The 25,473-nt window shown below is 37.3% G+C and overlaps 1 protein-coding gene across 2 annotated transcripts in view; it reads right to left on the reverse strand.

Annotated features, from left to right (window-relative positions):
* The window catches only part of USP45 (ubiquitin specific peptidase 45), a 101,979-nt gene that overhangs the window by 43,130 nt on the left and 33,376 nt on the right, over window positions 1–25,473 (reverse strand). For both annotated transcript variants that reach the window (XM_074948149.1, XM_074948150.1), the window contains 3 exons: window positions 24,075–24,223; window positions 22,234–22,329; window positions 14,854–14,984 (listed from right to left, as the gene is read on the reverse strand). In XM_074948149.1, the coding sequence (XP_074804250.1) occupies window positions 14,854–14,984; window positions 22,234–22,329; window positions 24,075–24,223 (376 nt within the window). The remainder of the gene's footprint in view (window positions 1–14,853; window positions 14,985–22,233; window positions 22,330–24,074; window positions 24,224–25,473) is intronic.

A 25,473-nucleotide genomic window follows, 5' to 3' on the forward strand; every position in this document is an offset into this window, starting at 1 on the left:
GTAATGCTTGCTTTTGGTATAATTACAATATCCCTGTAATCATTAATGTATTACTGATATATATTATCTACCATAACTCCATCTTAGTTTTTGTTTGCAAATTTTAAAAAAAATCCCTAAAAATTTCCTACATTAACACTAAAAAGAAGCCCAAAGAGAATGCTACCATATGATATTTTTAATGGTTGCACAGAAATGTTGATACGTAATATCAATCTTAAATCATTTTAACTTTTAAGGCCAGTTTCATCAGTCTTCTCTGGTAGCTTTATGACACCCTGGAAGAGCACAAAGCATCCAGAATATATGGCCAGTTAAGCTAGATTTACAGCTGCGTTGCGTCACTAGAGCAGCACAAAATAGTCAGAGTGTATTATCCTATTTTTCCTTTTCTGCCCGTCCTCCACATTCCCTTATACATATAGGCCCCAAGTTCCCCATTTCTCCTGTTCTCTGCATTTTGCCATGCACACACAATAGTTTCCCTTGCCTCCAGCCCTCCACCCCTACATCCTCCTACATCACTCCGTTCAGTAGATCTGGTGCAAAGTAAAGAAATGTGTTTCTAAAAATAAATTTAGAGTTAATGGCGGGGGGGGGGTTGCTGTTATTTTTCATAACTACAAGTTTCTCCTTCTGCAAAGGCTGAAGAACAAAACCGGCTTCCTCAGAGAAACTCACTGAGAATTGCCTTCTTTTGAAACTGCTACTGCCTTCCTTTGTTCCCAATAGGAGTGAAACCAAGCTGCCCTCAGAGGACAATAATAGCCCCCTATGCTGTCAGAAGACAGAGAGGAACACAATGAAGAGCAGGGGAATGGAAGCAGTGGCCATATTAACTGAAGGAAGTTTGCAAAAGAAAAGGAGTACTTGTGGCACCTTAGAGACTAACAAATTTATTTGAGCATAAGCTTTCGTGAGCTACAGCTCACTTCACTGGATGCATTCAGTGGAAAAAAAAGAAGTTTGTGGCCTCAGTCCCAATGAGCACACTAAAAGATGGCTGCAATTTTGAGAGAGAGATCACTTCTTCAAGGAATTTGCTACAGAACATTTTTCTTCAGCCTCTATTGAAGAAGAAACTTTCTGTGATGAAAAATAATAGCAAAGACAGAATTTCACTATCGAGAAAACAGGGGTTCTCTCAGTGCTCCAAATAACATCTACTCTTATTTACAGCTATTTTTAATAGATTATTTCACTTACTGTCTTACTATCAAGTGGTATGGAGTATGCATCCATGGATAGGCAAAATGCCAAAAATGAGTAAGGAAGGAAAATGTAACTCAAACCATGTACATGAATTCCCCAAGTCAACAAAGTAACTGTCACATGGTCTGTCACATCCAATACCATCTTCTGCAATTAATACTAGTCAGGAGAACTCAGAATTTCTGGAATATATGCACTTAACAAACACACATCCCATCACACGGTTAGAGGGAAAGTGCGGGAATATGAATTTTTTTTTAAATACCCCAGTGAACATAGATATAGAATTGAATGCTATTTGGAAAGCACTGAATCTACAATGAAGTTCTTTGAAAGCACCGCAAAAGGAAAGAGATATTATCTAACTGCATGCTGAAAGGTTTCAAGTACATGGGAGAGAAAACAGGAAGTTGTTGAAATAAATAAATGTGTCGCGTTTTAAACAGCCAAAATTCACTATTCTTGCTCCTATGAGGCTCCTCATCCACAGGAAAAGTTAATTTTTTTTATGCATCCATGATACTAGATACAAGAACAGGGCTAGGGGAGTAACAAGAGGTAAATGATTAAAATACTCAGTGTGTCACATTTTCAAATGCACACACTCATTTTGTATGCTTTATTTGGTAACAACAAACAGGAGAATATGCCAAAGAAATTCAGTATCTTTTAGATGTGCAATGTCAAATGCTTGCTTACAATTCCTAGTATACACTTCCTTCCCTACCACTACCACACCTAAATACTTCCCACATTAAACAATGATCTAAACTACCACAGGTTTCAGAAACACCACAACTATTGCAGTCTATCCCTACAAGATTTCTGGTCCCTATGAATTAGAAATCTGTCAAACAAGGAATCCAAACATACGTCTGGTGTTGCCCTTGTCCTCTCACAGTGCGTCCTTCGAGCTGTCCTCTTTTATGGTGTCTGGCATCAGCAGCAAAAGAAAGGAGCCAGCTTGGGAGTCGGGGCAAGGACACAGAAGGAACACTGGCAGTTGCTGATTTTACAGTTATTACCCAAGACAAATGAAAAAAACTGAAATGACCACTAGCAAATGTATTATTTTAAAAAGAGAGTCAGAGGCATCACTGTCCACCTCCCAAACCCAAATGAAGCAAAATTCTTGAAGGCTGGGCCAACAGTTTCTACAAATGACATGTTTGTAAACTATATGGGTTGATATCTATTTATAAAACAAATACTGTATTGCATGGTAAACAGATAGTAGCCTAAATCATGGCTCCCATCAAAACCCTGTGAGTCCCCTTTATACTAACAGTCCACTATAACATATAATCCATACTTAAATAAATTTTTTGCTTGATGAATATTTGTTAATTTCTAATGCACAATTAAGTAAAGATCTCTATGCATATTTTCATACATCCTCGGTGTCAGGATCATAGAATCCTTGGTAGACAACTTGTCAAAGTACTACACAGATCTATAGTTTTGTTGTTTCCAAAACTTCTTGTAATCTACATGAGACTGTGTTTAAGTATTTATTCTTAACATAATTTTACTGCACATTAAAGATGCTTATAGACAGATACCATCCCCTCTGTCACAATATTGCATGCCCTCTTTTCCAGAGCAAGCTGCTGATCTGACTTCAATTAAAATCCCAGGCCAATGCATCTACCCTGAGATTTAAACTGAAGTTTCCTTGTAAATGTCACCATATGGTAGGTATAAGTCCTGCTGCACTTTGGGAACAGCACATGCATAGTTAGCCACGTGCACCTTCCCGAAAATGTAGTATGGGGAAAACTAGTTGAGCAGAGCCCAAGTAGGAATTTCATCAAATTAGCAGACTGGCCAGAAAAAACTATTTCTTCCACTGCTCAGTTACTTTTAAAATGAAATCGACACAAGAGGGAGAGAGTTTTCATCTTCAGGTTGCACACTCTGGCTAGTCAGTGCATTTACTTTTAAAAGCATGTCAACACCTTGTCCAGTGCACAATAATTTCACTTGTCCAAACCAGGTCTTGAGCTAGAAGACAATATGATTTTTCCTAGTCTTGTAACAGAACTGGTCAGCTTTGCTTTATAATATCATACCAATAGCCTGTGAGAGGAACACTGAAGCGATGTGAAACACAGGGCTCCTAGATGCTCCAACAAAAATAATGAGCATTAATAATTACACAAGTGCACAGTATATGTGCAGATCAAACACTCATATTTGTAAATATAGTACCTTATAATTTGCATTCTGTGCCCGTTTGTCATACACTACGGAGGTCTTCCATGGTTAACAAAGGGCAAGAGAAGTGACATCTATAAAGTCATTCTTCACTCTGAAATTTATTTAAGTAACAAGCTGTAAAATCAACTCACTTTTCGAAAAACAAGTTAGCCAGAGAACTGCTGGGTTCAATATTACTTTACATACATTGCTGTTGTTTTAAAACACCCAAAATTTATCAATATATTCAGCAGATATCTTCCCATATCTGTACACACACAACTCCCACACATCGGAGAGAAATGGGGGGAAAAACTGATGAGGATGAAACCTGACATCTTCCAGAGTCAAAACAATGAGCAAGGCTATAAAGTCCTTTTTTATATAAGATACGTACAACTCACTTAAATCAGAGACAGATTAGTAATGCAATTCAAGGATAATTGCATACATCTTTCATTATCATTAATGGATGTGTAGTATAGTTTCCCACTGATTAACATATACTATTAATCAGAATTAATTTAGTAAAAAGTTCCAAGGGAGAACATTTTCATTTGATGTTCTACTTATTAACTTTATTGTCTTAAATAGGAAAGGACACATATGACCAACAAGATGTGGTAGTTCCCATTAAAGAGAAATCATTAAGACACCTTTTGTTTTAGAGTTTTACTGTAGTGTGAGGAGCATCTAACAGGGCTAGAAGTGGTTATTTTTAAAAATTTTCTTTAGACTTTGCTGTATTTTTAAGATCTTCACTATAGTTAAAATGGATTAACTGAAAGAACTAACAATTATCAAATGCTATTATATAGAACAAAATGAGGATTGGAATATAACAGTTAACCTTTTAAAGGTGAAGTGACAGGAAAACATTTTTTAAAAAGATGGTAAGGTAGGTTTGGCTGGTTTACTTTGACTGACAAGTGATGTCATTGTTAACACATGATTAATATATGAACAATTGGGCACCCATGCCTGTAACGTGCTATATTAATGCCACAGTCAATTCTAAATCTTTACAATGCTGTGGAAAAATGCTCAGGATTAGTGAATCTGCTTTTTGTTTATGTTGGGAGGATGTGGGGGGAGAAGGAGAATATAAAAAGCTGAACCAGTACAATACAGGGTATTTACAGGAAGATTCCTATCCTTACTAACCCAAATTTGGGAGTAAAAGAATTAATCCACACTGATTCATAGAAATCTGACAACTAAGAGATGTGCTCTCGTCTCCTTGAAAATATGCTTCAAGCAAGATCCTTGGCAAAAGTGGAGGACTCTAAGATGGTTGGTTGAGTTGACCGCTCACAGATGTGCCGACATATGGAAGCCAGTGCCAATGCGCTGCAACCTGTTGTACAGTGTCAGCAGTATAATGACAGAACAGGTTGAACTCCTGTTAATGGTCATAAGAAGTGAAGGCCAACTGTGACAGCCATGTACTTATTACTTAAGCCTATCATTTCACTGCTGATCTTGGGTCAAGCATTTATATCTTGTACATCAGCTAAAAAGATGTTTCTAATCATTATCTACCAGTTAGAATGTGGCTATTTTTTACAATGAAAATTATCCAGTACTAGTTAAAAGTGCACACCCCAAATGCAATTTTTTACACTTCTTTTAAAGTATAATAATCTTCATATGTATTCAACATTAAGTCATCCTTTGTTTTTCAGAATTAAGCAACACTGTAAAAAAAAACCCCACAATTGTAATAAAGTAGCCCAATCACATTATACAGGGGCAATACATTATCCTGATTTTTAAAAACAAAACAAAAAAAACCTTCTCTACTGTGCTTTCTTCACAAGTCGTGGGAAACTTAATGACAAAATACTTAAAGATCCTCTCCTCATATGGAAGTGTGTCTGTGCCTCTAAATATTTTTTGTTGCCTCTCTCTGGATCCTTTCTATTTCTGCTGTTTCTTTTTTTTTTTTTTTTTAAATAATGTATGCAGTGTTCTTGTGGCCCTGTCAGTCCCAGGATACTAGAGAGACAAAGTGCATGAGGTAATATCTTATATACAGAGTTCTTCTTCAGGTCTGGGAAATGTACTCAGAGTGTCACAGTTAAATACAAGGTGCAACAGATTAAATTAATAACTTTGCTAAACCCTAAAAATAACTGACTGAATAGAGACATTGGATTTACAGCTTATTACAAAAATCAATAACCCACTGGCAAACCTCACCCAGGTGCCTTTCTCCACTACCTGCTACTTCCTTTCCCCCTATGACTGGAGGGGTGTTAACAGGTCACTTCACCTTGAATGGTCCCTTGAAATATATGTGTTAACTACTTATTCTAAACAATCTGTTCCACCTTTTACTTAGCTGTGACATTCTGAATAAGTTTTCCAGACCTGAAGAAGAGCTCTGTGTAGCTTGAAAGCTGCTCTCTCTCTCACCAACAGAAGTTGGTCCAATAAAAGACATTATCTCACCCACCTTGCCTCTCTAGTATCTTTTTTGAGACAGACTGTCCAGAACTGAACACGGTATTCCAGGTTAGGGCATACCAATGATTTATATTACGGCATTAAAATATTTTCAGTATTGTTTTCTATCCTGTTCTTTGTACATCTGAATAAACATTTTGTTTGCTTTGTTTACTACCACTGCATACCAAGCAAATATTTTCACTGAGCTGTTCAAAATGATGTACAGGTCTTTCTCCTGAATGGGTACAATTAATTTAGAATCCAGGAACATATGAGTAGTAAAAATTATTCCTGGCATCGTGCAATACCTTGCACTTGCCAGCAATTAATGTCATCCATGTTTGTGCTGCCCATTCACCTAGCTTTGTTAGGTTTCTCTGAGGTTCCTTACCATGTTCTTTAGTCTCATTTAAAGAACGATGTGTCGCCTACTTATTTTTTCAGGGATGGAAGGGGGTCCACAAGTTTTTGTTTTATGTCAGCAGCACAAGAGGGAAAGGTCAGCCTGATAGGTCCCCTCTTCTTTGCTACAGTTCTCCAGAAGTGGAGCAAGTACAGGTATGCAAGTCATAGAGACTCTCATAAAAATTCTCTATGATCAGTCAGGAAAGAAGCAGCCCCTACAGTCTGATGCTGGGGAACGGCTTTTAATGAAGTAAGGTGTGCAGTGAAACCTGGGAACTTTTTCAATTAAAAAGCGAAGAAAAATTGTAGAAAATCCTCAATCCTCCTCCTACAAAAAAAAAAAAAAAAAAGTGTCCTGACAAACTGACAAATAAAAAAAAATGGTTTCTCTTTCCCTCATTCCATGAATCACCTGTAGCATCATCTCATCATTCCATAAACATTATTTCTCTCAGCAGCATGATTGTGGAATGTTCCAAGCATTCTGTAAGGTTTGTTTCCAAAAAGCACTGTACACATAAGTGCCTGTAACCTCAGCTCACCACGTCCCCAGTGAATCCCTCCCTACGCTTTACAATACATCAGGAAAGAGAGAGAGAGAGAGAGAGAGAGAGAGAGAGAGAGAGAATGAATCTCTTCTTCACCAGAAGTACAGCACCTTGTTCCACGTCATCCTGGAGACCAGCAATAAAATCTTGTTTAGCAACGTTCATGCAGCAAAACAAGTAGTTGTATTATGGGGGGAAGTACAGAGCAGTTTTTCTAATACCTGAAAATATACTCATTGACACTAATCACTCAAGTACTGTAATATTAACTTGGTGCACATTTCTAAACAAAGTAACTGAAGTTTCTTCCACTGATAAAATTATTCAGCCGTAACAAATATAGGAAATATTTAGGTCCTCTTAATACATAAATGTTGTGTCAGTCACTAAGTCTCTAGATAAGTCAAAAGTCTGCAGTCCTAATATTCAGAATAGTGGAAAACAAACAGAAGGGCCCTGTAGCTATGCACACAATCTGTCCTAGCAAAACGTCTGACAGCTGCAACACTAACAAAATTAACAGTGGATGAATTAGTACCAGACGCTAAACAGTTGCTATGGAAAGAATCATCCATTTCTTTCTCCCTCCCTCCCTCCCCCCCCCCCCCGACTTCCTCAACTGATTGACCCACCACCACGATTCCCCCCAAATTAACACTATTGTTTTACATTGTTTTATTATAAACAATCACAAATTACCCCTTTATATACTTAATATACATAAAAGGGTGAAGATATTCAATGGTCCATCTAGAACTTTAAGACAGGGCTCACAATTTCGAAGGAGTCATGCCCCAATTATTTTTTTTAAACCTTTAGTTGGCCAATTTGCATCTCCCCTTCTGGTTCCTTTCACTCCTTGCTTCCTGGATGACATTTAGCTTTATTTTCAGAGTCAGGGCTTCTTGTCATGGACTGGTAAATGGTACCAGCTCTTTGTTTCACCTCTCTACATGTCCTGTTTCCATCATCACCTGTGTGTTCCTGACTCTTCTCCCCCTCAACTCCTCCCTTATTGTTCTTCTTTTCCCCTTAACCTCTTGAATTCTCTTTCACTAAACACTTCTAGCCTTAGATAGTAGCAAGAGTTCAGAAGTGTTATTTCAAACAGTTAAGGTATCTAGCTCTGTATTTGGCTATTTAAAGTGGCACTTGGCATCTAAGCAAGTATTTTGGTGCCTCACATCCTACATGAACATGAAAAAAGCAAAACTGAGCATTCACGTTTGAAAACTGAGTCTCTAGTACCAAACTCTAGAAGGGCTGCTAGCATCAGATGTTTAATTATAGCAATGCCTCTCACATCTTACATTAATAGTGTTATTAATTCTCCCAGATAAGAATGTATCACACACTCTCCTAGAGCATAAAAATTACATTAATACCAATTTTATCCAGATCTATACTTCCCATATGACCTATATCGACACTAGGGAAGATTATCTATTTTTGAGGAACCAGCTGTACATCACACATGAAAACAATAGTATTAGAGTACAGAATATTTGCTAGTAAAAAAAAGTAGCAGACTTGTATGATTCCTGCCAAACAGGTAGATGCAAACATATCAAGAATAAGGAAAATTTATCATGAGTTGCGGAAAGCTTCAGTACTCCACCTATTTAGACTTAAAAATTGCCATTTCACCATATATTCATAGATACCAAGGCTAGCGGGGAACAATGTGATCATCTAATCTGATCTCCTGTATGACACAGACCAAAATAATTCCTGGAGCACATCTTTTAGAAAAAGTATCCTATCTTGTTTTAAAGTTACCAGTGATAAAGAATCCACTACAACCCTTGGTAAATTGTTCCAATGGTTTGTAAGTGACCACTATGGTAAAGTATATTTACATTCTGGAGGTCATGACAAACAGATGACCCATCCACAACTTCTCACCTTCACAATCATCATGCAACCCACAAGCAACTAGTCAAGTGAAATCCAGTTAGGGTAATCACTGTAGGCACAGTATACTTCTCTTGCTGAAGAAAGATCCATTACTATACCAACAAATTGTGGACTGAGACACTCACCTCCAGTGCTGGGAGGGGGAGATCACATTTAAAAATCTTTGTTGAAGCACTCCAAGTCCTCATACTCCTATATATGCACCCATATAAGAACTAACAGGTAATCTCATCCCACACAGCTACAAGACTATACCTCCCGTGGCTGATAAATTCTTCATTCACTTCCTGAGAGGAGAATGCACTGGGTTCACCAGACCACGAACCCAGGGTATTTTTTCAATGTAGTGTTTCTTCTTCTGTTATTCCCCCCCACTAGAAGTTATTTGGACTTTTACCTTCTTGAAACCATTCACATTTTAGCTACTTCAAATTCAACACACTTTCTTTTCCCAAATTAAAGATGAATAGATCTACTCTTCTTTCTAATTTGCAGTTATGGGGGGTGAGAGAGATTTCAAAATAAAGAAAACTTCTGAAACCAATTTTGCAATCCATACATAACAGAATAGATTAGGTTAGGGTTGGTTTGTTTTTTGTTTTTTCCCCAGTAAAAAATATTTTGTGGATGATTCCGTCTGTTGAAGAATGTCTGATTACACACATTTCTTATAAATGAGGTAAAATTATGTAAAAGCAAAAAACTGCATTTTTGTTAATTCAGCCTGTTTTATTTCAAGTAACATTGGCTATAAATTTAGAACACATCGTCACAGTAAAGTTAGTTTCAATTACAGCTTCTTTTTCCGTTCTAGTATGTTGACTAGTATTTCAGAGCACCAGCCAGTTAATACTAGCTTCAAAATACTGTTACTGTGCTCCAAATAAAGCAGGCTGACATCTGGATTCCAGTTTATAACCAGCCATTCTCCAATCAGGCAATCTGATCTAGAACTAACTAATAGGCCACTAATTAGCTTTGGCAAATCACTATTGCTATATTTCCACTGTTTTAAAGTAGACTTCAATAAACAAGCCTACCACCATTTGACGTAGTCACATATCTTACGACATTAAAAACAAAACGTATAGTCTTAATAAAAATCTGATATTTTCTTCTTTATAAATTTTTGCTAACAGACTCAGGGAGCAAATTTTTAGTAGGTTAATTTTTTTCTATTAAAAGTAACAGGAGAGCCAAAAAAAGTGTATAATTAAAAAATATTTTACAGATTATGTATTTTTAGAAATATCAGGGCTTTCCTTTTTCTTTGTTGGAGGTCCTTAATAATAATTTTGGAGGACCTACAGAATGATGTCACACAGGGTTGTCAAACTTGCTTTCTAAATGCAACTCCACCTCCATCAAACAGAGAGAGGGGATAATGATTGTTTGACAGTTTTAGTTGAATCCTACTTTAAGAGAGAGCTTAGCTTTCTCTTCATCTCAGTTTTGTGGTAGGGGAGAGATTAAGCTCAAATAATAACCATTTCCATTCAGACCTTCTCTTGCCAAGGACTTCCAGCTGAGAGGAAGCGAGGACTGGATATTTTTCACATTTCAGAATGTAAAAAAAAACAAACAAACAAAAAAGGAGAACTTTTCAAAGAAAGAAAGCTTGAAGACCCATTCATATATAATAAAGGAGGAAAAAAAGGGCAAAATTGAACATTTTGTTTTAGCTTCATAACTTCCCTTTAAATATACTGTAAAATATATCAAAGAACAAGGGCTCTTTGATATATTTTAACGTTTCATTAAATGTAATTAATATTAATTTCTGAAATGTAAATTACTAAAAATGTTCTAAATTCCAAATACTAAGCATACTAGGGACCTTTTCAGGCAGAATTAACTGATTCTAGTTCTAATTAAGAGTTATACCAAAATTAAGGTATAATTAGAACCTCAAACATAATTCCATTTAAAAAAAAATAACCCGCAATATTTCTCAGCCCATAAATTAAATGGATTTTTTTTTAAAATGGTAAATCAAAAGAGTGCAAAAAATAAAGAAGTGTGGTCATTTGGAGCCAGCATAGTCTAGTGGTAAAGCAATGTGTTATCTTGTGGAGTCTGAGTGTTTGGAATGAATTCCTTTGTGCCTGGGTAAGCACAGGCTGATGTTCTGAAGAAAACATATTCCACTTTTGAGCCAAAGGATCACCCTACACTTATCTCTAATGATTTTTTCCAGATGGGGCCCAAAGGAGGCATATGTTCATCATCTTCATTAAAGAAGCAAGCGGAGTAAGGAGGATGGAAATAAGCCTCCATACCGATTTACAAAAGGTACAAATGGGGGTGTACTTTTCTTATGCACTACTGTACAACCTCCAAGCCAACTTTAAAAAGGTAATTCCAGGCCTTTAATTTATACAGTGATTTAAGCTTCTTTTATTATTGTGGTCTAATATTGACTGCTGCCCACTAACTTTTTTCATGGATTTTTACTGCCCATTGACATTAAAGTTGTGAAGCCCTGTTGTGCAGAGTGAAATTAAACATAATGTTATATAACAGACAGAAACCGCTCCCAAGCCATTCTTATTTATTAGCTTAATAAGAGTGCCTTTCATTCAGCGTGGCTATCCTTTCATTGGAGCGAAACCTCGGAAATCAAATAGTTTATCTTGCCAACATCACAGTTTCTGACCTTTACCTTGATTATTTTTCATCATTTTCAGTCAATATTACTAGATAATTTTAATCACTAGCTATAGAAAGTTGTCATATAATGAGAGAATTTCCTAGCTAACTACTAAAATGTCTCTCTGATGAAGGTTCAATATCTCAACGAGATCAAAGAATCATCTTAAAGGTAGACCTAGGACAATAATCTCTACTAAACTGATAGTAGTCAGATTACTAAAACTAAAAGACTGCACTGTTCAGATTATTTTATTAACATAATTTGAGGTGTGTGTGGTATACAAAAAGCACTCCTGGTGGTCAGATAGATATACCCAGGCAACCCCAGTTTTAAATGGCTTTCTAAAATATAAGAATTTGAAGAGGGGCCTGAACTGTTGTTGTAACACAAGCTTCAATAAGGATGATAGCAGCTTACTGTATTAAGCAATTTCTGTGTTTTTTGATCAGTTTTAACTAGGAATACTGTGATCTTGTTCACCAAAATTTCATTCTTTTAACGAAGCAAAGGATTATCTTTAATAATAATGCCTGTAGGAGACTAAGCTCTGATTCTATGTTTGCAAAATAGATGTTCTGTTTTCTAAAATACAGGACACTTTTGTTCTAGAGCAGGAACTGCAGAATTACACTAAATAAATTAATGTACATTCATCTGAATAAAATGAAGTAGACTTTTTTTAGTTGGAGAATTTATTCCAGTTTATCTAGAATTTAACCCTGTGAAGACCAGACAATAGCAATACAACATATTTGTGGATACAAGGCTCTATTACTCCAATTCCCTTTTTGCCGGGCTCATAAGTAGCTAGATGTCTATTTCGCAGCTTACTGAGAATGTGCAGCAACAAGAAATTCTCACTGGTTAGGGCCATCACAATCACATTACACCACTCTACATTCTTTACATGGTGCTTATAAAGCAGTAAATTGAGTTTATCATTGCAGTGCTACCCTGAGAAGTGAGTTTATAAAAATGCCAGGGTGGAACTCAGTGTTTATACTTCTAAAACAGAACAATTTTTTTATGGAACCATTTAAATAAAATAAAGATTTTTTTTTCTAGGTTCTAGACTTGCAAACTCAGCTGAGTTTGCTGAATGTCAGCCTGTTTTGTTTCTGGCTCATGCATCACCATCAGTAGCAAAGGATTCTGCAAGCCAAATGCTGCCCTCTGTTATACCTGTGCAGCCGTCTGTTGACTTCAGTAGGGTTGCACAAGTGTAACTGAACACAATTTCCTGCTAATGGGGACTTGGCTGACAGTTCTAGTATTGACTCATGAGCCAGAAAAGAATCAGAAACTCTCTCAGAGCTGCGTTTGTTCTACAGAGCAACAGGTGTAAAAAGCAGTGATAAGAGTAAGATTTTACTAAAGTCAGCAGCGATAGCTCTGAATAACAAAAAGCTGATCAGATGATTAAGGTAACATTTTTCCACAGTCCCTGTAAAGTGCAGGCCTGATCTAAAATTCAGTATTGCTGGTTTTAAAAAACTGGCTGGTTTAAAAAAATAGCTGGTTAACACTATTGGATGTGTTGCACAGCTTCAAGCCTTGAATTATCCGTTATCTGTATGCACATACACACACCAGCTGTCATTTAAGAATACCTCCATCTTGTCTGAAGTTTACAGGTGATTATATTTTTTCTGAGGCAGACCCCATAGCATGAAACTTGCTTCCTCCAAAATGTTCTATTTCAACCCTCACCACTTTATAAAAGCATGTTATTGTTTCCCCTCTCACCTCTCAGATATATACAGAGCAGTTGTTGGCCCCATATTTAGTAACTTTCCTTCCAATCCCTTTGCTTTAAAAAAAAAAAAAAATCCTCATCTGTTTTCAGAAACTTCTGTTAAGAGTGTTGTATTTTTATATTATTATATCACATTTGTTTTTATAAAGTGGGAAAGTATCCCATATGCTTTTTAGAGGGTAAAGAATGCTATATACACAAGATGGTTGTTTTTACTCAAATCCAGTAAATGTGCATTTGACATTTTCTTCTACAATACAAACACCAAATGAAAATCTAGTACAATAAAAAGTGCACCAGGCATACCCAAACCTTTGCAGACAAATTTTGAGAGCGAAGTAATGCGGGGGGGGGGGGGAGAGATACAGGAAAATACTGCAGGGCTGCTTACCTGAATTGGTCAATCCTGCTTCAGTTTAAAAGCTACGTGTGTCTGTATAGGATACTAGAAGTTTAGGGCAAAGTGAGCCACTCACCATGGTCACCTGTATGTCACTACCCAAAAGAGTTTTTTTAGCTTACAACTATTTCATACCAGTGCTGGTTTCTGATCAAAATAAAAAAAGCTTTGGTGTACTGGAGGATTTCACAGAGTTCTTTTTTTGTGCACTGTGCAAGCAAGAACTGTAGAGGGCTCATTACAACTTGTTACTATAATAATAGGTGTTCCCACACAAAGGCACTGAGAGGTGTACAATACTTTCACAACAAATAAAACTAACACCACATTATAATACTTCATACTTTTTTAAAACATGAATTGCAACTGTATTGCACTACACTGCTCTATCATAACCTACAGATTATTTTACTTACAGTGTAGTCCTTTAAATATTTAACTTTTAAATATTTGATCCAGTTACAGCACTTCTACAGGTGTTTTAAAAAATAAATTTGTCTGTGCCACAATTAAACACACCCATAAAGCAACACTGTGAACATTTTCCACCCTAAGAAACATGCATTTCTTTAGGGCTTGCAAATTCTTCTCAATCTGGAGCCATATGCCATCTCAATAGTGCTTCAAGTCCTTGCTTGCTAGGCCCTTTTAGTTTTGGATCAAAGCCAAAGCAAAACATCATCGCACACGATTCACATTTTAAAGCTTAAACAAACACATGTATACACATTTGACCTAGAGTAGCCACTATCCATGCATTTTATTGCTATTATATTACCTGACCAGAAGCCTGAAAAGTAAATCTTTTTAAATGACTTTTTCCTTAGCTTCTACCCACCACCTGTTCTTTAAAAAGCCCATTGCAGTTAATTGAAGTTCAAGCCAAAATACTGAATGTATAAGGATAAATGCCAACTAACTTTGTGCAAGTTATACACAAATATTTTAAGTGTTTTATCATCAAGGAGGGAAAGTAATTGTTTAGAGTGGTCAAAAGAGGTTAACTAGAATGTATGCGATTAAATTAAACAAAGGAAAATTGTGCTGAATATTAGCAAAATCTCCAAAGTGTGAAATCTATTAGATTGTAAGGGGCAAAGTCAGACAGGCAGATGCAACTCCCATTGGCTTCAATATGAGTGATACCACCATCCAAGTGTCTCCCAAGTAGCAACAGTCCCATCACTTGACTTATTTAAAACTGAGTGGAGAATATACTACCACATTAATCAATATGTTAATGTTTTTTAAAAACTGGAGACTGCACCCTTTGTAACTTTCTGTTAAAAACAAAACTATTGTCTGCACTTACTTTTGACAGAGCTGGCTGAACAAAACTTTGGGAGAAAGAGGGCCTTTGCCAGTTTCCCTCATACTGTGAAGGAACAAGAACATGGCTGAAGTCAATGGTCCAGGGCTTGAGAGGTTCACCACCAAAGGATCCTTTGGAATAAAGTTGAATTATGTATCAGTAACATGGATGCCATTAGCGGATATAACTGATGCACAAGAGTTGTTCTGTAATTAATACATTTACACCAAAGATCAATGTAACTGACAGTAAGGCTTAAAAAGTTTAACTCAATACTTTGTAGTTTATACATTAATTTCAGAAGTTTAGTTTATCCTGATTGAATCTTAGTCAAAGAAAGAGCTTCAGAATCAAGCAGCTTTTCATACTGACATATAAATTGTTGGCTAGTATTAATTTTTTCTTTTTGGCGGGGGGGTGGGGGGAAGAAGTGGCTCACTAACTGAAGCTCGAAGTGAAATTTAATATCACTTAGTGGAAGATATAGTAATGAATTTAGCATGGTTTTCACATATTCCTCATTAATGTTCAGAAGGTCTAGATATGTCCCATTTTATTTTTTATCTTTTTAATGTCAATTGCATTTACAGGGTGAGTGTGTGATGTTGGAATAATCCTGTCAGGTACTTTAGAATCCCAGGTGTTGTCAGTACAGCATCTATGCACATTTCTCACTTCTTTCATCTAAGACTAGCTTCCCAAATTCAAAGCTTGAGTAAGAAACCACACCAAGATGAAGTCAAAGGAAGCAAACAGTATGGCTCAGCTCTTATTTCTCTTCCTTGGGGTTTGTACATTCTCATGCTATAGTATTTTATTAGACATCAGATTTTGTAAATTTTTCTTCACCTTCTATCTCCTATTTGCAAAGCAATAGCAACTAAGGAGGAAGGGAAGTAATCTAAAATTATATGACCACCCACCAAACACACTACTGTAACAGATGGATGAATTATTTGGTAGCAGTACAATTAACTAGATCTTTCCTATTAAATTAACAAAGATGTCCTTTATTTTAGACTTCTGGAACAACAGAGTTGGCTATAACGGGCCCCTCCCCATTTTCGCCAAAGCTAGTTATCAAGCATATATGAGTCTTCTTTTAGCCTTAGTCCCATCTTTATCAGGTCAGCTCGTGGAGACCTCCTTCTCCATTCTAGTCTGTCTTGAAACAGTTCCTCAGAAACGCCTCAGCTAATAAAATACTTTTGTATGACATCCATCAATCTAGTTGGGGTCTTCCAACCCTTCTTTGGCCCTCCACTTAGAAGTTTCACACCCGGTTTCCTATGCATTCTTCCAGTCTTCTTTTCATAAGTCAAAACCATCTAGGGCTGGATTCCCTCCACTTTCCTATAATAGGTATCATCTTTACCCTTTCCCTAATTTGTTTGTTCCAAACATGGTTCATCCTTGTAACTCCAAGAATCCATCTTAACATTTTCATTTCCACTATATTCAAGATATGCACCTGTCTCTTCCTCAGTGCCTAGCAGTCAGACCCATACAAAAGTACAGGCATAATTACCATCTTGTAGATCTTAGTTTTCAGTTTGACAGACATTCTCCTATCACAGATCACTCTGCTCACTTCTCTCCATTTAGACAATGCCTTTTCTGTTCTTATAAGTTAATAAATGCATAAATAAATGCAAAGTAATGCACATTGGAAAGCATCATCCCAGCTATACATACAAAATGATGAGCTCTAAATTAGCTGTTACCACTCAAGAAAGAGTGCTTGGAGTCACTGTGGATAGTTCTCTGAAAACAACTGTTCAATGTACAGTGGCAGCCAAAAAAAGCTAACAATGTTAGGAATCATTAGGAAAGGGATAGATAATAGAACAGTAAAGATCATAATGCCACTATATAAATCCATGGTACACCCACACCTTGAATACTGCATGCAATTCTGGTTGCCCCATCTCAAAAAAAGATATATTAGAATGGAAAAAGACACAGAGACGGGAAACAAAAATTATTAAAGGTATAAAACAGCTTCCATATGAAGAGAGATTAAAAAGACAGACTTTTCAGCTTGGAAAAGAGACATTTAAGGGGAGATATGATAGAGGTCTATAAAATCACGAATGGTGTGGAGAAAGCGTATAAGGAAGTGTTATTTACTCTTTCGTGTAACACAAGAATGGAAATCTCAACCCAATGAAATTAATAGGCAGGTTTAAAACAAACAATAGGAAATACTTCCTCACACAATGCACAGTCAACCTGTGGAACTCGCAGCCTTGGGATGCTGTGAAGGACAAAAGTACATCTGGGTTCAGAAAAAGAATTAGATAAGTTCACGGAGGATAGGTTCATCAATGAATATTAGCCAAGATGGGTGTCCCCAGCTTCTGACCGCCAGAAGCTGGGAGTCGATCACAGGAGATGGATCACTCAATAATTTCCCTGTTCTGTTCATTCCCTCTGAAGCACCTAGCATTGGCCCCTGTCGGAAAACAGGATACTGGGCTAGATGGAGCATTGATCTGACCCAGTATGGCCATTCTTATGTTGTTGAGTTCACCATTATCTTATATTATTGCATATAGGTCCTTAAATTCTGTACCTTTGGTAGTGGCTGGCCTTCAGACTTACAGTCTTTTTATCTTTTGCAAGGTATCACAGAATCTATAGACCATATACTCTTAGGGTCTTGCTCAGGAAGAACAGGCAGGGAAAAAAAGGGAGGTGGTGTTGCCTTGTATATTAAAAATGGACTTGGACTGAGGTTCAGATGGAAATAGGAGACAGACTTGTTGAAAGTCTCTAGCTAGGGATAAAAGGGGTAAAAAACAAGGGTGATGTCATGGTAGGGGTCTACTACAGACACCTAACCAGGAAGAAGAGGTCGATGAGGCATTTTTTAAACAACTAACAAAATCATCCAAAGCACAGGACTTGGCAGTGATGCGGGCACTTCAGCTACCTAGACATCTGTTGGAAACATAACACAGCAGGGCACAGATTAACTACAAGTTCTTGGAATGTATTGGAGACAGTTTATTTCAGAACGTGGAGAAAGCTACTAGGTCAGAGGCTGTTCTAGATTTGATTTTGACAAATAGGGATGAACTGGTTGAGAATTTGAAAGTGGAAGGCAGCTTGGGTGAAAGTGATCATGAAATGACAGAGTTTATGATTCTAAAGAATGGTAGGAGAGAGAACAGCAAAATAAAGACAATGGATTTCAAGAAGGCAGACTTTAGCAAACTCAGGGAGTTGGTAAGTAAGATCCCATGGGAAGCACGTCTAAGGGGAAAAACAATTGAAGACAGTTGACAGTTTTTCAAAGAGACATTATTAAGGGCAGAAGAGCGAACTATTTCACTGTGTAGGAAAGATAGGAAGTATAGCAAGAGACCATCCTGGCTTAACCAGTAGATCTTCAATGATCTAAAAATCAAAAGAGAGAGACTCCTACAAAAAGTGGAAACTAGGTCAAATTACAAAGAATAAAAATAAACAAATAACACAAGTACGTAGGAACAAAATTAGAAAGGCCAATGCACAAAATGAGATCAAACTAGCTAGAGAAATAAATGGTAACAAGAAAACATTCTACAATTACATTAGAAGCAAGGGAAGACCAAGGACAGGATAGGCCGTTACTTAATGGTGGGGGGGGGGGGGTGTTTGGCGGAACAGTAACAGAAAATGTGGAAATGGCAGGAGGTGCTTAATGACTTCTTTGTTTCAGTTTCCACCAAGAAGTTTGATGGTGATTGGACGTCTAACATATTGAATGCCAGTGAAAATGAGGTAGGATCAAAGGCTAAAAAAGGGAAAGAACAAGTTAAAAATTACTTAGACAAGTTAGATGTCTTCAAGTCACCAGTGCTTAATGAAATGCATCCTAGAATACTCAAGGAGTTGACTGAGGAGATATCCGAGCCATTAGCAAATATCTTTGAAAAGTCATGGAAGACGGGAGAGATTCCAGAAGACTGGAAAAGGGCAAATGTAGTGCCAGGCTACAAAAAGGGAAATAAGGACAATCCTGGGAATTACAGACCAGCCATCTTAACTTCTGTACCCAGAAAGAAAATGGAGCAATTGATTAAGCAATCAATTTGCAAACATCTAGAAGATAATAAGGTGACAAGAAAGGCAGCATGGATTTCTCAAGAACAAATCGTGTCAAATCTAACTGATATCCTTGTTTGACAGGGTAACAAGCCTTACGGATAGGGGGGAAGTGGTAAATGTGGTATCTCTTGACTTTAGCAAAGCTTTGGATACTGTCTCACATGACCTTCTCATTAAAAAAAGCCAACAGTGAAATGCAACCTAGATGGAGCTACTATAAGGTGGGTGCATAACTGGTTGGAAAACTGTTCCCAGAGAGTAGTTATCAGTGGTTCACAGTCATGCTGGAAGGGCACAACAAGTGGGATACCGCAGGAATCAGTTTGGGGTCCGGTTCTGTTCAATATCTTCATCAATGATTTAGATAATGGCACAGAAAGTACACTTATAAAATCTGCAGACAATACCAAGCTGGGAGGGGTTGCAAGTGCTTTGGAGGACAGGATTATAACTCAAAATGATCTGGACAAACTGGAGAAATGGTCTGTAGTAAATAGGATGAAATTCAATACGGACAAATGCAAAGCACTCCACTTAGGAAGAACCAAATCAGTTGCACACACACAAAATGGGAAATGACTGCCTAGGAAGCAGTATTGTGGAAAGAAATCTGGGGGTCATAGTGGACAACAAGCTAAATGAGAGTCAACAGTGTAACACGGTTGCCAAAAATATATATATCAATCATTCTGGGATGTATTAGCAGAAGTGTTGTAAGGAAGACACAAGTAATTCTTCCGCTCTGCTCCACAGTGATTAGGTCTCAACTGGAGTTTGTGTCCAGTTCTGGGTACGACATTTCAGGAAAGATGTGAACAAATCGTAGAAAGTCCAGAGAAGAGCAACAAAAATTATTAAAAGTCTAGAAAACATGACCCATGAAGGAAGATTGAAAAAATAAGATTTGTTTAGTCTGGAAAAGAGAAGACTGAGAGGGGATATGATAATAGTTTTCAAGTACATAAAAGGCTGTTAGAAGGAGAAGGGAGAAAAACTGTTGTTCTTAAGGATAGGACAAGAAGCAATGGGCATAAATTGCAGCAAGGGAGGTTAGGCTGGACTTTAGGAAAAACTTCTTACCTGTCAGGGTGTTTAAGCACTGGAATAAATTGCCTAGGGAGGTAGTGGAATCTCCATCACTGAATATTTTTAAGAGCCGGTTACACAAACACCTATCAGGGATGCTCTAGATAATACTTAGTTGTGCCATGATTGCAGGAGACTAGACTAGATGACCTCTCGAGGTCCCTTCCAGTTCTATGATTTTGTTTCTGCTGATTTTCACCCCATTTCTTCAAGTATGCACCTCCATCATTCTAAATCTTCCTCTTTGCTTTTCTCCATGAGCACTACATCATCTGTAAAAAGCATTCACCAACGTGCCACTCTCTTGATACTTTCTGTAAGTGCACTGAGCACCAATGTGAGCAAGGGGCTTAGTGCCAAAGTTTCATGATTCTGACTTTTATTAGAAACTATTCAGTTTCTCTACATGGCCTAACAGTACTCTCATACATATCCTGAATGAGTCTGATTTAGTCTTCAGATATCTGTTTGATTCTCATATACTACCTGATGAATTCTCTCAGAATGTGATCATAAGTCTTCTCAAGATCAATAATATACCATGTGCAGGGTTTTCCTCTTCTTATTTTCCACAAGCAATCAATGCAATGACTGCACTGATGTCAAGCATATATGATAAAAGGCCTATTTCTTGCATGAACTACAGTACTTGGTATATATAACTCAAGTGAAAGTTTACATCACACACTTGTGCTCTTAAATCTGTTTTACTCTTATTCCCAAACTACCACCATCTGCACCTTAACTTAGTGGGTAAGAGAGATACATAGCTTCCTCTGCAGCCTGTTTCAAAACAGTGCTCGCCAGCATTCTGTTTCTTTAGCCCTTGGAGTTCATAGATGTTAAGGCTAAAAGGGACCATTACAATCTGCAACATACAGACTGAAACCTCTCGTTGAATTACTAGAGAGGATGTCTCTCTAAAAGATAAGCTTTATGATGCATAAATGCATATGGTATTCTTATTTTTATAACAATAATAAACAAGAAGAATGGGAGCTTGCAAACGCAAGTAGGAGGCCATCAGCTTCTATATTATTGTTACTGTAGTGCTCAAAGGCTCCAGATACCGCATAAACAGAGCAGAGCAGAGGACAGTCCCTGCTCCTCAGATCGTGCAATCTTTCATTAAAAATAAATTACATTTCTAACCCTTATGGTTGCATAGGTATCATGTGAAGCATGAACTAAGTTTAAACCAGTACAATGCTGCAGGCAGAAAACTTTAGAGACGCTGTTGGTGCTCAGAGGTAAGTTATCGATATTCACTGCTGCTGTTCAGAATCCTGTTAGCAGCAGTGAAAGTGACAAGAATCCCGTTAAATGTCACACTGTGTTTCAAAAAGCTATGAGCAGCAGCAGAGGCAGGCAATGGAGTAGGAGTGTTCCAAAGCAGAGAAGCGATGTGTACGGTAGAACAGAGTCCCAACACCAACCCCACCCTTCTCCCACCAACTAGGAGGCTGCTGGGGTGGTATAGGGAACAAGAGAATGCTTCCTCTCTGTTCCATAGCCAGATAGTGCATGCAGCAGATGGATGGAGAGAAAGGGGTGTCAAATTGATTAGATATCCACTAACCAGAGGCTATGAAAGATGGGAGACCCTAAAAAAGGTCCAGGAACAGCAGCCCAATAAAAACCTCAGCAGCTTGAGGAACAGGAGTTTGATTTTTGACTTGGGGGATGCCCTGAGTAGTGGGGCCCCTTATACTGGTTTAGTGCTCTGGCTATTCAGTGTTTTGTAAATTTTGCAAATTTTACACAAAGGGCTGGGGGTAGATCAGAATGAATTTTTTTACACATTTAATGAAGCACAAACATACTGTTTCTTGTACTGTGCATGTTAAAAACCAGATTTAATGGGAATTGAAAAAAAATCTACTACATCACACTTCTTTCTTTCACTCCTCCTTCAGGTCAGGCATTATTTGCATTCAGTTATGCTCCTGCTTTAGTTCAACAGAGTGTGATCATCCTTCCTCTTTCAATGTTGATTTTACAACATTAACTCTAAAAATAAGTGAAGTCACATGTATTATAGACTAACTGAGAACTAAAAGACAAAAGAAATTGCAGGCCAAGGGTGTGATCATCATTAACTACTCTCAGCCTACTTTATCATTTAGAGACACATTATTCTGATCTGGGTTTCTCCCATTGCACATTTCACATAAACTGGACCTCTTACTACACACCTACCAATTGCGCATCTTCAGCTTGACTGATTTTTAACTTTATTCCCTTTTCCTTCATCTCATACATTAGTTCATTTAACATGTGAGTCTGTGCCAGATTCTTAAAGAGACAAAAAAAAAAAAAAAGTTAGACACACTGATCTCTTAACTAGAGCATAACTTCTTCAGTCACAAATCCTAAGTGTTGGCACAATGTACAAAAGTATATTTAACGGAAAGACTTCAGTGGGTGTTGAATCTCCTATAGGAAATAGGTCTCACTGTTATAAAAGGTGTAGTCATTGTTGGTAGGTCTCCAAATAAAAGTAACAGAAGTAGTTGGAACAGCAATAACAGTGTCTCTGTGTCTGGTTTGTTTATTATTTTAATTGTAGAACAAATCATTTATTATTTTTAACTTTGAGTTTTCCTGTTTGTCTAAGGCTGGACTACACTTAAAAGTTAGGTTAACATAGAAAAATCAGTTGGACAGTGTAAAATCCATACCGCTGACCAACATAGCGATGCCAACCTAACCCCCAGTGTAGACACAGCTATGCTGATGGAAGAATGCGTCTGTTGATGTAGCTACTGTTATTCAGAGGAGGTGTTCCTATATTGACGGGAAAACCCCCTTCCATAGGTATAGCACCATAGCTATGCCAATATAGTCTCTGTAGTGTTGACATATGATTCAGAAGGCACTGAGACTTAGGGGTAACAGCTTTTATGAAACACACAGCATGGTCACATCCCTGAATATATATTATATATAAAAAAAATGTGAAAAAGTGATTAATAATTCAACATACCTGACCTTTACTAGAAATATAGTCAGAGAAACAGTGTTGGGTTAATGTGACTATTCTACACATAGATTTTGTACTGGTATAACTATTTCCAATAGAGGTGTACTGTTTTTCAAAATGAATTAGGCCTGGTCTACACATAATCGTTAGGTAAACATAGCTATATCAGTGAGGGGTTGGGGGGGGGGGGGGACACACCCTTGATCAACATAGCTATGCTGACTTAACCCCCAGTGGAGACAGAGCTGTGTCGACAGAAGAACGTGTCTGTCAACATAACTACCATCGTTCAGGGAGGTAGTGTTCCCACACCGACACAAAAACCCCTTCCACTGATATAGGCAGCATCTACACTATAGGTTATGCCAGCATAGCTATGTCATGATAGCGATGCCAACGTAGTCTCTGTAGTGTAGCCAAACCCTTAGTTATTCCAGTACAACCCTAGCGTGGATGCAGTTAAATTGGTATAAAAGCGCTTATGCCAGTATAGCTTATGCAGTATACCTCTTTCCATTCGGGAAGAAACTATAGCAACTACTGTAAGCACTTTTATACCGGTATACGCGTATTCGTGCTGGGATGGGAGAGGTTACAGTTAAAGCAATACAATTCTTATGTGTAGACAATGCCTAGGTGCTCAATATCCTCACTCATGAGTAAAACACCCTTTTCACTCCCTCAGGTAGGACAAGTTCAGTGCATACTCATGGCTACCTAATACGGAACTGCAAAGATCACACGCTGAATTGCAACTGAATTGCTGAATTGCTACAACCCCCACACAAACATTATGTGTAGCACCTGACATTTTCTTCTGTCTCATTCATTTGTAAAGCATTGCTGACGTAAGGTTTGTTACTGAAGAAAATATTTTGTGGGGGAAGGGGAAGCGAGGAAGAAGGAGGAAAAAGCTACTAAAATGAAATATCAAAAAAGCAATAATTAAAGTGATAACATACAAAAATCCTTTATAAAATTCACATTTGTAATGATTAAATGAAATATTTCTAAAATGCTAACAACAAGGAAATCTGATGTCATTTTTGCATCTTACCTGCATGACAGCATTAAAAAAACATGTATTTCCTAAATTATTTATTCCCTTAACTGGAACTGACGCGCCATTTGCAGAACTTTTTCCTTTCAATATTTCACTTCCTTCACTATTTTCTTCGTGAAGTCGTATAATTTTTGATGATGAACCTATAAATAGAACTATAGATTAACATTAAGTGACCAAAGATATTTATTATTCAGATATTTTGTATGAAATACTAATTCCCTTTACCTAAAAGTGATACCACTTTGCTTGATTGAACAGCGGGATTTAAAGTTATTAGAGAAAAAACAAGAAAAGGTTGCAAACAAGCTAATTTTATGTAAAAACTAGTTCCAGTACCCAATACAAGATTGTTAAATATGTCTGTTATGGAATATTATATCCAATTGCTGAGATGTCTACTTACCAAAAGTAATAGCTTAACACTGTACCGATCATGAGCTCTTTAGGGCAGGATGTGCCTTTTTACTATACGAATGCATCATGCCTACCACAATGGGGCCCTACACCAAAAAAAAGTACTGATACAGGCCCTACTCCCGAAAACTTTAAACACATGGTTCACTTAAAGCAGAAGTAGTAGTCCCATTGCCTTTAGTGCTTAATTAAAGCTAGTATGTGCATTTAAGTGTTTGCAGAAACGGGATCTCACTTTTACCCTGTTTTTCTCAGTTCACTCTTTCCACTGATTTATTTATTTATTGCAATATATACTACATAATATATAAAATATTTGCTACTGTGGGTACTTTTGACTTCCTTTAAAATAACAATACAACAAAAACAAAATCAGCAGTAAATCTCCCAGACAAACTCTACCACCAACATAATGCAATGGGTGATACTTTTCCCACCAAACTTCTATCCACCATAAAAAGACAAAGAAAAAACAAAAACACCTCACACATCCCCATCAGGCTCCACCCTCTTCTACCATCCACACAAAAAGATGAGTCTTGCAGCTTGCCCTTTTAGTCACTAAGAACAGATTTATGTATATTATACACATACTAGAAGGACCAGGCAGTAGTTATTACTTCGCTTTTAGGTGCTATTGAAGCTCCCACCTGAGTACAGTGAATCTCTCTCAATTACTGTTCTTTGTTCAATTTGGCTTGTATAATCCATTTAACAGCTGGATACGAACTGTCATCTGTTTTCCCAGGTGACACATTTACTTCTCCTGCCCCTTGTCACTGGCACAGGATCTGTTAAGCTACACTTGGCTGCATAAGATACTGTTATTTGTTTAAAATTTAACAAAAAACAGATTTAATAAGCCATAATAGAACATGCTACCAGTAGTTTCCTTGTATTTTCCTATTTGCCTTATTACTTAAATAGACAAGGGGCAGTGAAGTTAGGCAGTCATTAACTTGTAGCCTAGAGGTAA

The sequence above is a fragment of the Natator depressus genome, chromosome 3 (genome assembly GCF_965152275.1).
Source record: "Natator depressus isolate rNatDep1 chromosome 3, rNatDep2.hap1, whole genome shotgun sequence".
NCBI lineage: Eukaryota > Metazoa > Chordata > Testudines > Cheloniidae > Natator > Natator depressus.